This window comes from Heliangelus exortis, chromosome 2 (assembly GCF_036169615.1).
Source record: "Heliangelus exortis chromosome 2, bHelExo1.hap1, whole genome shotgun sequence".
Classification (NCBI taxonomy): domain Eukaryota; kingdom Metazoa; phylum Chordata; class Aves; order Apodiformes; family Trochilidae; genus Heliangelus; species Heliangelus exortis.
Genome location: NC_092423.1, coordinates 57,220,298 through 57,234,707, shown reverse-complemented (window position 1 = coordinate 57,234,707; position 14,410 = coordinate 57,220,298). Strand labels below are relative to the sequence as shown.

The window sequence follows — 14,410 nt, the reverse complement described above, 5'->3', positions numbered from 1 at the left end:
TACTCTTAGTTAAGTAAATAAGTAAGTGAGAGGCATTGATTGTGATGGGGGCTGGTATGCAGGGCAAAAGGTTTGGTAGCCCCTGTTTCATATACATGAAAGAATGTATATTACTGCTAAGAATTTAATCAGTTACTCTATGGGAAAAACAGAAGTATCACTCACTAATGATAATGCAGTTTGCCCAGAATAAAATGGAGAAAAGAAGGTGCTGAATTCCTAAAAGACCAGGTGAACTACATTTTTTGCATCTTTGTGTCATGTGTAAGAGCAAAGGAAATGACACAAAACAGCCTGATGATTCATCCAAGTGACAGATAAGCCCTGTTTTCTTTCAGAAATGGTACTTTTTTTGTTTGTTTGCTTGTTTGGTTGATGGGTAGTCTTTTGATGTTGGGGGTTTTTTTGTGGTTTTGTTTTTGTGGGGGTTTTTTGTTTGTTTTTCCAAGAGGTGGAGATCTGGATGGGTTTTAAGGAAAATATGCTTTTGGTTATTAATTTTAGTTCTGTTTCAATAAATTTTTATTTTTTTTTAATTTTCAGTGGATAGTACCATGAAAATCTAGTCAACATTGGCAATTTCATTAAAATGTCAGCTCCATAGCTGAATACAAGATAATATAAATGGTATAGGAAGCTGTGCCACTATATAGACTGATTGTATGCCCATAATTGAATTCTATGCACTGGAGTTTTTTGTTTCTTTTTTTAATCTTGAAAAGGATCTAGTGGAACAAGAAAAACTTCAGAAAAGGCCTGTGGGAATAATGGAAGGCACAAAATGGCTTCTATATCGGACATGATGGTGTGAGCTATGACTCTATAGTAAAGGCCTCTAAAAGTGTAGAGTAGTTAAGGACCCACACTTCTTTTAGAAGAAATAGTGCGTACCAAATGAAAATAGCTGGAAGAGGGTTGTGCATGTGTATTTAAGTTGGCAGAGCACTATGCCCCAAGGTCTTGTAAACTGCAGAAGTTAGCATGATTGTGGTTCAGGCACTATTTCTAGCCAAGAAAGTCCCTGAGTTACAAATTGTTGGAGCCTAGGAGGTAGTTCAGGAGAAGTATGATGTAACATTTGCTCTAATAAAGGTCAATTGCACCTAAGCATCTCCTCAAACTGTATATGCTTTTGACATTCTTGGATCCAGGATAGTTGTGACCAAATAAAACCACTGAAGAATATGTAATACTCCATGGAAATGTCTTAATGAGCACCTGAGTTTCAAGTTAAATGGTCTTCTCTGCTGAATTTCTGGTGTGATAGAAGAAATTCAAATTAAGGGTTCACAGGAGGCCTTTCTGCAGAACCATCAGCATGAAAAAACCCTGTGTGTCCACTTCATTATGGAAGGATATTCTCACTGTTACTATTTTTTGGTTTTCAGTCTGCAGCTCAGGTAGCTCAGGAATAAACGCTGAGTTTATTAAGATGAAGTATAATTTCTGAAGCATTCAAGTTTTCATTTTATAGACTAGGACAGGATAGAAATTATCTCTGAATACTAATGGGATTTAGGCTCCTGAGCCACTGCTGGGATGTGGGCACCTGCATGACTACTAAAAATGGTATTGAGGACTTCAGACTCTTCGGTGCTTGTGGAAAATTATATGTATTTATCTGCAGCAAATGTGATTGAGCAGAGGGAGTAAATAACATTTGACCATCAGTACTTCTGCAACAGAATGCTCTCATTGCAGGCACTTTGGTACCTGTAGATCAGCTTCCTACTACTACAGACGATGAATAATTTCACCAAATAATTTCCCTAGTGAAATTCAGTTTGGAAGAAAAGATCCAGGGTAGGTAAGAAGTTTTACTTCAATGAAGTAAATGAATCAGAGATGTCCTTATTTCTAACTCTCTCCATATTTTAAGAATGTAGCTAATTGCTTAAATATAAGAGAACTAGGATCTTCTGACATGTGATCCTTGGAGAGATAGGTTGATTATTTTTAAATAGCACTGTTGTCACTTCACTTACAATACAGCATGCATTTGAATTATAGCTATCACATCAACAGCAAAAATTACGCAAACAAGGGCCATATATCAAAGCTCTGGATGTATAATAATTAAGAAAATACAGTCTCAAACAGATTAGAAAAAGCAGAGTTAAACAACTGTTCTATGCATAAATGCATCAGCTTTAATTAATATGCTGGCAAATATCTCTGAAATTACAACATTCAAAATATGCGCAGCAGATGGGATTTATGGCAAGCAGAGGCCTGCTACATTGTTTTTCTTCTGTAAAAAATAAACAAGCAGATGCTGCTAGAAGTCTGTGGCAACACTCTTGTAAATATTCAGCAAGCAAAAGGGCAGATTAATAATTTTATCTTGTTTCCTCATGCAACGTCCCAAATGCAAGAGAAAGTTTACTTATTTTTTTAAGTGTAATGTTCTGTTTTGTTTTTTATTATTTTATTATTTTCTATGTGTCCCAGCACTCAGCTACGTCAGCTAAGGACTAGCAGAAGTTTTTGTGAGTGTCTTAAGAGGACAGTGAAGCATTAGAATAAGATTCCCATAGAGTTTTTTGGAACCTCTCTGGAGGTTCAAAATCCATTGTTGATGTGATCTAGCATGATCTCTGATTGTGATATTTGTCTAGATGACCTCTGGAGGTCCTTGAAATCATAATTTCTATAATTTTGTACCTCCTCATTGGTCAGGTGTTGGTTAGGGGAGCCTGATGTAGGATGATGAGCAGGTTCTAACACAGAAACAAATACCAGTAACCTCAGTGTTGAACACCAGATCGCAGTTCATGGTCCCTGAGGCCCCTGCACAACATGGCATGAGCCTGCTACTGTACCACAGATGTGTGTTGGGGGGTAGTACTCTCGTGTGGGGTGTTAGCTTAAGGACTAGGGATGCACAGGGACCTTTATATATAAGCACTGCTGATTTTCATTTTTGTTCTGATGCAAATGTAAAGGGCCTCACAAAATGATACCAAAGTATTGTGCACTTGAGGATTTTAAATGCAATTTTAACCATATTTTAAACAGAAGTCCTAAACAAATTACACGAGCTTCTGATGATCACAATTTATCTATGAAAGGGTTCCGTTTTTTGAGAGAAGCCTCCTTAGGGTTTAATCCCTAGGGTTTCAGCCAGGCAGAAAGGGACCTGGGAGTCTGGATTGACAGGAAGCTGAACATGAGCCAACAGTGTGCCCAGGTGGCCAAGAAGGCCAATGGCATCCTGGCCTGGATCAGGAACAGCGTGGCCAGCAGGTCCAAGGAAGTGATTCTGCCCCTGTACTCAGCACTGGTGAGGCCACACCTCGAGTACTGTGTTCAGTTCTGGGCCCCTCAGTTTAGGAAGGAGATTGAGGTCCTGGAGCAGGTCCAGAGAAGAACAAGGAGGCTGTGAAGGGATCGAGCACAGATCCTGTGAGGAAGGGCTGAGGGAGCTGGGGGTGTTCAGCCTGGAGAAGAGGAGGCTCAGGGGAGACCTCATCACTCTCTACAACTCCCTGGAAGGAGTTTGTAGCCAGGGGGGGGTCAGTCTCTTCTCATGTCCCTAGAATCTATCCTAGGCAGTTCTTTGTAGTATTATTTACTAACACATGATTTTTTTCATTTTTAAGTATGGTTGTCCTTCATCATTTACAGTAGTACCCAATGGAGGGACTTTTTTCAGCCCTATAAGCTGAGCTCTATGGGCTCTAGATATAGGGGACTGACCAGACCTTTCATTGCTGCTCTATGAAACAGATAGATGCTGACCTTGCTGGCAATGCACTTTTTGGGTAGTCAGTGACCTGTGTTGTCTGTGTTCGGGTGTAAATTTTAGGAAGAGGATGGTCCCCCCCACCTATTGTTTTCCATTTCCTGGTCCCTCAAGGTTTCTGTAATTTCCCAGGGAAACAATGACTTCAGATTTCTTTAACTTCACATTAAAGATGCTGAAAAGGTGTTAAGCTGTGCTACTAATATGAGTGGTACTCAAGCTTTACATAGGAACAGAAAAAGCTTCTTCCTGTCTGATTTGATTCTGTGAATCTGCCCTTTTTTACTTTAGTTTTTTAGGTCTCTTTTAGTCTCCCTCATGGTTTATTTAACCAATAGAACCATCACAGTGGAAATATTCAGTAGTTGTGACAGCTCCCTTCTTTCTCCTGGGCACCTCCCACAATTTTTCCTGCCACTTTCTGGGATCATGCTAGGTCTCTTCTTGCAATGTTCTTTTTGACAGCAGACAGGTAACCTCTTGGAATCCAGAATGATGTATAAATAAGTGACAAAAAAACCTCTGCCCAATGTCCTAAAATATTAAATAAAAATGCTATGCTACACCAACTGGCTTGGAATGTAATGGCCCAGCTGGTATTTACTCTGTTCTGCTGTGGATGTGAAAGAATTCTATTTATACGGATTCTGGGTGGATACCCAGCCAGTATAAATGGGAACAAAATTTGTCCCATAGTTAGCATATGAATGTTAAACAAAATCTGTTTTGTTAAGGCAAATGCTGGAAATGTAAAAATAAAAAAACATATGCCAAAGTAAAATATATTAGCCTTTGAATGTTACTTGCTATATAGGGTACCTTTAGTCCTAGTGGCCCATGCTGTCCATGTCTTCCTGCAGAGCCATATAAAATTACATTGAACTTACTGATAAATCCATGTAGCATTTCATAATAAATTTTCTAAAAAAACTCCCTAATTCATATCCACAACTGTTCCAAAAACAATCGGAGAGACCAGTAGTATCAACAAAGACTAATAGAATGTGAGCATTGTTTTATGTTTTTGTTACAATAAATACTGTCTTGTTCTCTATTATCTTGCATCTAGATATTTTTTTTCTTACTAATACTGCTTTAATCTTGTTATTGCATACTACACATATTTTTAGAAAATACTAGAAATAAAGTTGTCCAAGTACACTTGTTGTTTTCAATTCCTTACAAGAAAAGAGAAACATTGGAAATTATTGCTGAGCCTACAGACAAAATAATTTTGTTACTTCAATTTCAAAACATAACAGCTACTTTCTTATAAAATATTAATAAAAATTCAAGAGGTACAAATGCAATGCAAATAAATGTACTTTATTTCCTAGCGGCTGCTTTGAGTTATCTCCCTCTTAGAAGCAGACATTCTATTTTCATTCTCACACAGTCAGGGACCTCTGGAATTGTCACATGGTGTAAGTGGCTCATAATGTTTTTGTGCAGTGCCAGTAAATGTGTATAGTAATTTTAATGATTACAGGAAAGCTGTTCTGTACCCTCTTTACGTCAAGATTTTTGGAATGATAATGCCAAAAACAGGAAAAACAAAAAGTCCAAGATTTTACCCAGCTGCAGGAAGACATTTTTTCAGTATTTATAGCTGAATGACTTGGAAACAATGTCTGCTTTAAAACCAAAACTGAGAGTAGGGCTGTCATTTAGGCAGGTCAGAGTAGATAATTTTGGAATTGGTTTTGGGCACTGCCTTTCAGGCAGTAGCTTGTTTCAACTAATGAATTCTATTCTTACTTTCTAAACTCTATTTTTCTTCACCATTTGTTTAGTACCTAGAAAAATATAACTAAACTGTGTCAGCTATAACCTGGTGACTCACAGTTATTAGTAATTTAAATCAGCACAGTAAAGAGCTTGTCAAACTCGCTTCTGTCTCTAGTGTTCGGTTAATTTGTGATGATTCATGGAATCATAAAACAGGGTTGTACAGGGCCTCTGGAGGGCTTCCAATCCAGTTATCACCTTGAAGGAGAACTGCCACCAGCTCTAGATCAGGTCAGTCATGGCTCTTGCCAGCCAAGTCTTCAAAACGTCTAAGAACAGAGCTTCCACAGCACCTCTGGGCAAACTGCTCCAGTTCTGCACCAACCTCCTTGTGAACAGGTATTTTCTAAGGCTTAGCAGGAATGTCTCAAGCTGAGAACTGTGACCATTGTTTCTTTTTTCACCACCTGGCACTGTAAGGAACAATTTAGCTTCACCATACTTGCAATTGCCCCTCAAAGACTTATAAGCAGCTATTAGATCGTGCCTTTGTCTCCTTTTTCAGACTAAACCATTTGCTTTTCTTCAGCTTTTCCTCACCGCTCACTCAAGGCCCCATGCCATCTGTATAGCTCACTGCTGGGCTGCCTCTGTCTTCTCCACATCTTTCTTTAAGTGGGGTCTGAAAAGAATTGATTCAGTATTGCAGTGCAGGCTCACTAGTCCTGAGTAATGGGCTACAAGAATAACTCTGTATCTGCTGGCAATGCTTTTTGTGCTGTATTCCAGTATAGAGTTTGCCTTGTTTTCAGGGATGGAGCTCTGTTGCCTGGCATTCAATCTGACATCTACCATAACTCAAGATCATAATCATCAGCACTTGTAATCACAGGGGGAAGGTTTCTGAACCCTAAACTAGAACAATGCAGGCAGCTCAAGGGGAAGGAATGCTGGATAACTGCCTGCTTTGGGGAAGGCATCACAGACTGCAGTTTTGATATTATTGTTAAGAATTAAGATGACAAATTTTAAGCATCCAAATGATCTGGTAAGTATTAATGTATTTTATTCCCATATTCTCTACTTTACGTTTTAAAGCAGCCAACACTAGCAAAAATTTACTGAGACACAGTGATGGAGGAAAAAAAATGCTTCTTGTGGGACATAGCTTCCACACTACTGAGAACATTTATTTTAAATGGTGTTCCAGTATATTGAATTCATCTTTATTAAGCAAGAAGAGAATATATTAGGGTAAAACGAGAAATAGAGTACTAAATAATACAAAAAACCCTACTTCATCTTTTGATCTCTCAAAAATATAACAGAGCAGAAACTAAAACTCATAAGCTAATCAGGTATCAGAGAAATGCCATTTAGATTCTTCAGAGGACACAGATGTATGTAGTTTTATGTAGAATGACATTGTAATGTCAACCTGGAGCAACTGAATCCAGTGCAACACAGTGACTACAGATCTATAGCTGACTGGGGTTATGCATTTCCCAAAAGCAGAGAGGAAGACACTTCTGGATTTGAGAAAAAAACAAACAACCCACAACCAACAATAAACAACTCTCCTCTTCCCCACAATTTCCTCTTACCTTTGGCTCTCTTGATCCGGGAATTCTGGATTTACTTAACAGGCCAATGGTACCTGATCCTTCCATGTCCTAGTGGAAGAGAAAAAATGTTACAAAATTTAAGAATTTACTTTTAATTTTTTTTTTTAAAATTTATTTTCTTCTTTATTTTTCCCCCCAACTTCTCTGTTTTCTGGAGTCCTAAAGAAAATTTCAAAGAAACTGTATACACATATTTTTATCTTTCCTCATTAACCCCTTTTTGACCAATGCATGATGTTCAGTAGATAACTTCCACACAAAAGAAATTAGGGCATGTTGTCTTCCTTACAGAAAATCCAGTCTTTACAGTCTTGCCAATTCAACACCATTTCTCCATCACTTCAGGCTGGACAGCATCAGGCAGAAGTGAGACAGCATCACAATTTTAAGTATGTGGAACATTTAAGCATGATTTAGCAGTATTTTTCTGTTTAGCATTTACCTGTCACTTGACTACTGAAATACTGCAATGCCTATTAATGGTCACATCTGCAACTGATTTAAGGCAGGGAGAACTTACAGGCAGTTTATTAAAAGCAGCAAACATTAAAAAATGAAGATTCTTCCTAATTCTCCCAGTTGAATGACGAACTTCTACTTAAAATAGAGCTTACTGAAATTAAACTGATTAGAAAAAAGAAGTTTTATCACAAAATTGTGGAATTAATTATGTTGGGAGGGATCTCAGAGTCTACCTACTCTCACCTGCTGCTGAAAGCAACATTAGTAGTGAATTAAAATCAGGTTGCTCAGTACTTTGTCCCCTCAGGTTTTGGAACCCTCCAGAGATGGATTTTCTGCAGCCTCTCCAAGCACATGTTCCAATGCTTGGCTGTTGTGAAGATGAAAAATATTTTACTTGTATCAAGTCAGAACTTCCAATTTATGGTTGTTGTTGCTCATTACTCTGTTCCCTGCTGTAAATATACTCGCCTTGTGTCTTTTAAATAAGCCTTATTTAGGGAGCTAAATCATTTTAGCCTTCTCCAGACGAAACAAACTCAATTCTGCATAGATCAGGTGCTCCAGCCTGCTGACCATTGTCATGGCCATCTGCTGACTACAGAAATATCTCTGTAAAGTAGAAGACCTTGAGAGCAGCATCTGTATTTCCTGTGGAGATTGTCTAGGGATTTGAAAGGAGACTACGCAGAAAGCATCAAACTTCTTCCAGCTCTCATTTTTTCTGACTGTGACATTCCAAATCCATGGCAGAACCAGGAGCTGCTAGTTCCAAAGCAACCAAAAAAATAGACTCGCAACTTGCTATAGTTATCCTTTTTACATTCAGTACCATCCAAGCTATATGTTCCTATCCCTTGCCTAAAATAAAACTTGTCAGACTGTGCTTCAAACCATCTGGATGAACCATGCCAGCAGGAAACTATTCACTTGCTTTTAGATGCAGTTTTATGTGCAGCTGTGCTGGCTTAATTGTTTCCTCTTCATGAAAAGGGAAAATCTTGATGTTTCTTTGCTCACAACTATCCCCGCTTCTTTTTCAACGTCTGTGCCATGTATTGAATCCTCTTGCTTTCCTGTGAGCCACATTAAATCACTGAAATGTGATAATATACATTACATTTTTGGGGGCTGATAGTTCTCTAAAATATTAGTAAATTAACTTGGTTTGTGGGAGGATTGGTGAAACACTGGATGTTAGTACATGTGGAGGGCAGGCATGTGCCAGGAATGGCTGCATATGAGAAGAGGAATAGAAGCAAAGCAGAATTTCCAGCTCTGATACAAGGAGCCTCTGTATCAGCCAGTGCTTAGAGGATCCTTGCTCCTTGCCTGCCTCACTTTCTTCTAGTTAGTGACTTGAAATGGCTCAGATTACTATAGGTCTGATGCAGTCTGGAGATATTGTAAGGGAAAGTATGGAAGACCAATAAGGTAAGCTTAAACTGCTATGGAATGGCAGCCTAATGCTGAAGTTATGGAAAACATCAACTAATCTGACCTCCAGGGAAAAAGAAATCTTGTTCTTTTGCCTTTTTTTACCAACTCCGTAAAAATGACACTGAAAGAAGCAGGAGTGCACAGCTGGAATCAAGTTCTTCCTTTTAGGGTCCTTTCTTTTGAGAGTCATCAGGTTGGATCAAGTAATTTCATGCAATTTCACCTGAGACTGAATGCTATTCAGACTCCCATTTTGCTCCTCCATCAGTCATCAGTGTATCAACAGAAAATCTGCTGATACTCTGTTAAGCTTGTTTAACTAAACACTTGCTACTTAGGGTAAATCCCAAGCTGTGCTGCATCCTTCTTTGCCTTGCCTCCACCCTGCCAATATATTTTTCCCTTTTTAGAGAGTGTCTGATGCCTGCTTTTTATAGCAGACCATCACTTTTGACATCTGCATGTTTTCAATGGGTTTACCAGTCACCTTCTGTTCATTTGGCAAGTGGAAGTACCATTTGCTTTTTTTCACTTAGCTGATCACAGATGCTAACAAGTGCTAACAGGAATGTTTTGTAGAAACAGCCTTACAGCAATAAAAAACTTCCAACCAAAAGGTAGCATTGCCCTATGAACTGGCAGACCATGGTGCTGCCTTAACAGATGGCAGGGAATGGGCATCCAGAAGATCAACTAGAACTGGAAAGCCTGTTAACAGTACTGTTTCTCTCAGGGAAATTAAAATCATGCTAGTTTTTGGTGTAGATGAAGTTCAACATTAAGCCTGCCAAGATGACAGTGCAGTTAGAGATGGGTTCCATCGTATTTTTGAGAGATCAAGTGATGAAGGCATTTTTTTCAGAAGTAGAAAAAATAGCACCTGTAGTTTATTTTTTTTAATAGGACATTTTTGTTCTGAGTAAAACTGACCATGGGTTCAGAAATGTCCATCATGTCTCTGTATTTACATGTTAAATAATTTATGTGTCTAAAATAAACTCATAGCCTCAAGAATGACAGCATGGGAAAAGTCACAGCTGAATGGGGATCTGCACTTTGATTTTAATGAATATTGTGGTCTCTGTGTATATTTTGATCATTGCTTTAAATTACTTACATGGGGAAAAATATGATTAAGAATTCTTCCTTGTAGTAAAGTATTCAAGTATTATATATTAGCAGTGATATTAGCATAAAAAATAGCATTTAAACACAGTCACTATTGAATATATTAATGAAAATTGACCCCCCAAAATCCATTATTTCCATGGTATAAGCATGGCCAATTACATACTCAGATGCAAAAAAGATTGTAGGTTACACTAGACAAATTTCAGTCTACAGCAATGGACACTGCCTGTCATCAATTCAGCCTTAAATAACTGTGAAATATATAGTGCATTACACTGGTCCTCTGAAGGAAGTAGATCCATAGCTATGACAAACGCCATAATAACTAAATACCTCATATCCCAAACTGTAGCTTTGTCCTGGGGGTCCACAAGGTCCAGGGGGCCCAGGTGGCCCAGGAGATCCTGGTGGTCCAGGTTTCCCAGGTGACCCAGCAGCACCAGCGTCTCCTTTGGGGCCTACTGATCCAGCATCTCCAGTATCACCCTAAAATAGAAGTTCGGTCTACTGGTACATTGAGTACGCATATGTAGATGCAAGCAAGTAGAATCACAGAATCATAGAATGGTTTGGGTTGGAAAGGAGCTTAAAGATCATCTAGATCACCCCATCTACTATGAGCATGGGATATCTTCCACTAGATGAGGTTGCTCAGAGCTGATCCCGCTTGGCTTCCAGCACTGCCAGGGCAGACATATCCACAACTTCTCTGGGCAGTCTACTCCAATGTCTTACCACTTTCACTTCAACTGATTTCTTCCTAATATCCAATCTAAATATATCCTTTTTCAGTTTAAAACCATTACCCATCATCCTATTGCTACACTGCCTGATGAAGTCCCTCCTCATCTATTCTGTAGGCTCCCTGAAAGACCACAGTAAGGCTTTCCTTGAGCCTTATCTCATATAGGTTAAACAACCCGAACTATCTCAGCCTGTCCTTACTCAGGAGGAGCTCCACCCACCTAGTAATTTTCAATTACTTCGGTCAGCTGAGAAGCTAAGTTTGCCAACTTCATTATATTTCACAATAATAAGATTTTGGACTTCTCATCTCTTTCCAGTAGTGTGTTGTATTAGTGTGACACTGTTATCCTACAAAGACTTCTTTTTACCTTTGGACCAATAGAACCAGGAAGACCTTGATCACCCTGTAGAAAGAAAATCAATTCTAATTACTTGGAGTAGAGCATTAGACATGCAACAAAAGCACACTTACAATATTTTTCCTAAATGCAGATTTCTGTGATGTTCAATTTGATCTTATAATGTCCTTTACATGGAACATTAGAAAACTTACTCAAAAAAACAACTTCTGATTCACGAGTTACAGTTAATAACTCTGATCTAGTATGCAGTCAGGATGTAATTTTTTATTTCATTGATTGCTGAAGATTTTAAGGGTCTGGAGCACACAGAATTTCTGTCTCTGAACTTAGATTTCAAAACTGTCATGGGATACAGAAGCAGAAACACACATCTTGTCTAGGGCACAGTTCCAAAGAAGGAACGCAATGACTTGTGTGGTTGTAAGGCTGCAGCAATCAAGCTCTTTCTTTTGCTTTTTTACACTTTGCTTAAATACTGCGTTTGCCACCTCTAATTCATGGAACAGACAAAAAGTCACAGCATGCAAATATTTCTTTTTGAGTTTCCACACAATCTAACCAAATCAACTGTTATATTGGTGAGCTCCTGTCCTTATTTATTCAATAGAAATATTGTGTGGGTATGATCTGAAAAAAAAAAATTAGTAGTCAGCTGGAGCAAAAGATAACAATGTTTTCTTTCAAAAGGAATGGCAAAAAAACACATCAAATTTCACTCCAAGGAACAAACTGACTTTACTTTCAGTGCATCCTGCAGTTTCTTCCTGTTACCTTCTCCGGCTTGATTAAAAATAGAGATTGCAATAGATTAAAAGGTTTTCAGAAAAAATTAATAGTAGGAATAGAAAACCAAGGCTTTCAGAAAAAATTAATAGTAGGAATGGAAAATTCCTATAATCCCAAGGTGCTGGGGATTGTATTGAGCAGGTGCAAGTATGCAGTGTTTCATTTCTAATTAAATTTTATCAAATATACACAATGAAGAAAACAATCTCACTGAGGCAAAACATTTTAAGGTTATGTCCTTTGTTTTGAGAATTATGCCCTTTTTGAACATTTTTTTCCAATTATTTCCCTTTCCAGATCAGTTATATTTCATATAATATGCAAATTAGGTTTCCTTTACTTCAGCTAGACTTGTGTAAAACACTACCAATTACAATGGACACAAGTTTCAGATGCCTGAATTTTCTGGATAGCTACTAGTTCCCATGTGTGCTGAAGTTTTGACAAATACAGGCTTTTGAAATCACAACTTCATTCTCCAAACGTGATTGAAAAAAACCCTTGTGATTTAAAATGAAAAAAAGGGGGAAAAAAAAAAAAAAAGAGTAATATGCTGGCCATTTAGGACTTGCCTTTTATTTCCCAAAATAGCATAAAATCTTTCAATGTACATTTGGGAACTGACTTTAAAATTCTTGTGTATAAAGCGGGGCATAGAAGCTCACTGGAGGATCAAAATCTCGTGTAGCCTTTGTCTTCACATCCGTCTTGAAGTGGGGTGCAAAAAAAACCCGTATGCTGTAATAGGTAGAAATTTAAAATAGTGGCAGTTTTGCAATATGTAGGTTTTAGTTCTATAGTGCTCATCTGATCATGCATGGAGCCAACCAGTACAGCACATCAACAGAAAACTAACCCTTTGCTGCCAGGTTAGGACACTGAAATGTTTCATTAAGGGCTGAGTGAAGGCTGGAACTACCACAGATGTGGGGCTGGGATATCATAGTTGGGGACAGCAGCAGTGCAGTAGTCAGCAGTTAAGACAAATAAGGGCTGCTGCAGAGGCATAGAAAACTTCATGTGTCACTGGTCCACAGAATCCAGGTTTACAAGTAATTCCAAATGCCCTGGTATACACATGCACCATGGAGGGTGCTTTCTGCAGGGATTATGACAACAGTCTGTGCCAGTCTGGACTGGCTAAAGTTCTGTCTTTCACCCTCCAGATTCACCTGAATGGATCCAATCATGATTGACTTTCCCTGGTGAACCACAACAGAGTAGCTCATATTACATTTTTAATATTGCATGCTATACCCAATAGAGAACTTTGAATTTCTGAATATGCCTTTTGAGATGTGTTCTAATAAGCCATTAGAAGTTGTATTCAATTAAAAAATATTAAAGCCAACCAGTACCATGTTGCAGGGACAGCTCTTTATCAGTTTACAGCCTACAATTGACAAAGGTTTTCCACTAAAGTAAGAGAAAGACAGACATTTAACTTAACTTTTCTCCCTTCTGTCCTGGTGGGCCAGCCACTCCATCAAGACCAGGAAGACCTTGAGGACCCTGCAGATGACAGTAAATGTAAACCAGGTGCTGCTTGAGAGCCTTCTTCCTAGCACATGCATGAAAGTATTTTGGACCAAAATGATGATGATGCAGTCATAGGATGAAAGAGTATAGCATGAAGTGGCACTTAGCACCATTAAGTTTTAACATTTGTTTTTCTTCTGAGAGTTTGGTTTTGTATCAAAACAGAATTTAAGTATATTTTAAGAGAAAGCTAAATCACGAAATAAGCCCACATTATGTAAAAATAAAGTTGGCACAAAAATTAATGGTGCTGTCCCAGCAAGTTTTGGCAACACTACTACAGATGTGATAAATTTGAAGCCCCAGATGTGATGAGTTTGAAATCCACATGCACTTCAGCCATCCACACTCTTGGCAACTTCCGTGCCAGATGAGAGCTCGTTGAGAAGACGTTGATATTGACAAAGTCAGAAAGTGACCCAGGTGTTCTGTGTGATACCTTGCTTAAGTTTTGCATTGAAAAATGTGTATTTAGTTCGCCACATGGTTTCCTGTGAGTATCCCATGACTGAGGATGTTTTTAAGTGAGCAGTCAGACTGGTAAAAAAGAGCTCTGCAGGGTCAACTAGTCAGTCACTAGAGGTAATGAAGTCCAGCCCACAGTATCTTGACATGTAAGAAAGGGAACAGTTTAATGTATATTTGCATGACCTATGTTTTTAAAATTAGATCCTGAAAGCTTTTAATTAAATTTACAGGTGTGGCCTCCGTGTATTAATTCATCTGTTTTGGAGAAGCATGCAAAGGATTGCAGAAGGAAAACCATTCTTTTTCTCTGCTCTGATGCTTAGCAATTTTAAGTTTCATTGCTCTAAAGCTGCTTATTTCTGCTACGTTTTTAGAAT

At 38.4% G+C, this 14,410-nt stretch overlaps 1 protein-coding gene across 1 annotated transcript in view; it reads right to left on the bottom strand.

Moving 5' to 3' along the window:
* Positions 1–14,410, bottom strand: part of COL15A1 (collagen type XV alpha 1 chain) — a 113,571-nt gene that overhangs the window by 39,651 nt on the left and 59,510 nt on the right. Inside the window, 4 exon segments of the mRNA XM_071736270.1 lie at positions 7,078–7,146; positions 10,465–10,617; positions 11,247–11,282; positions 13,461–13,538. Of these exon segments, the coding sequence (XP_071592371.1) occupies positions 7,078–7,146; positions 10,465–10,617; positions 11,247–11,282; positions 13,461–13,538 (336 nt within the window).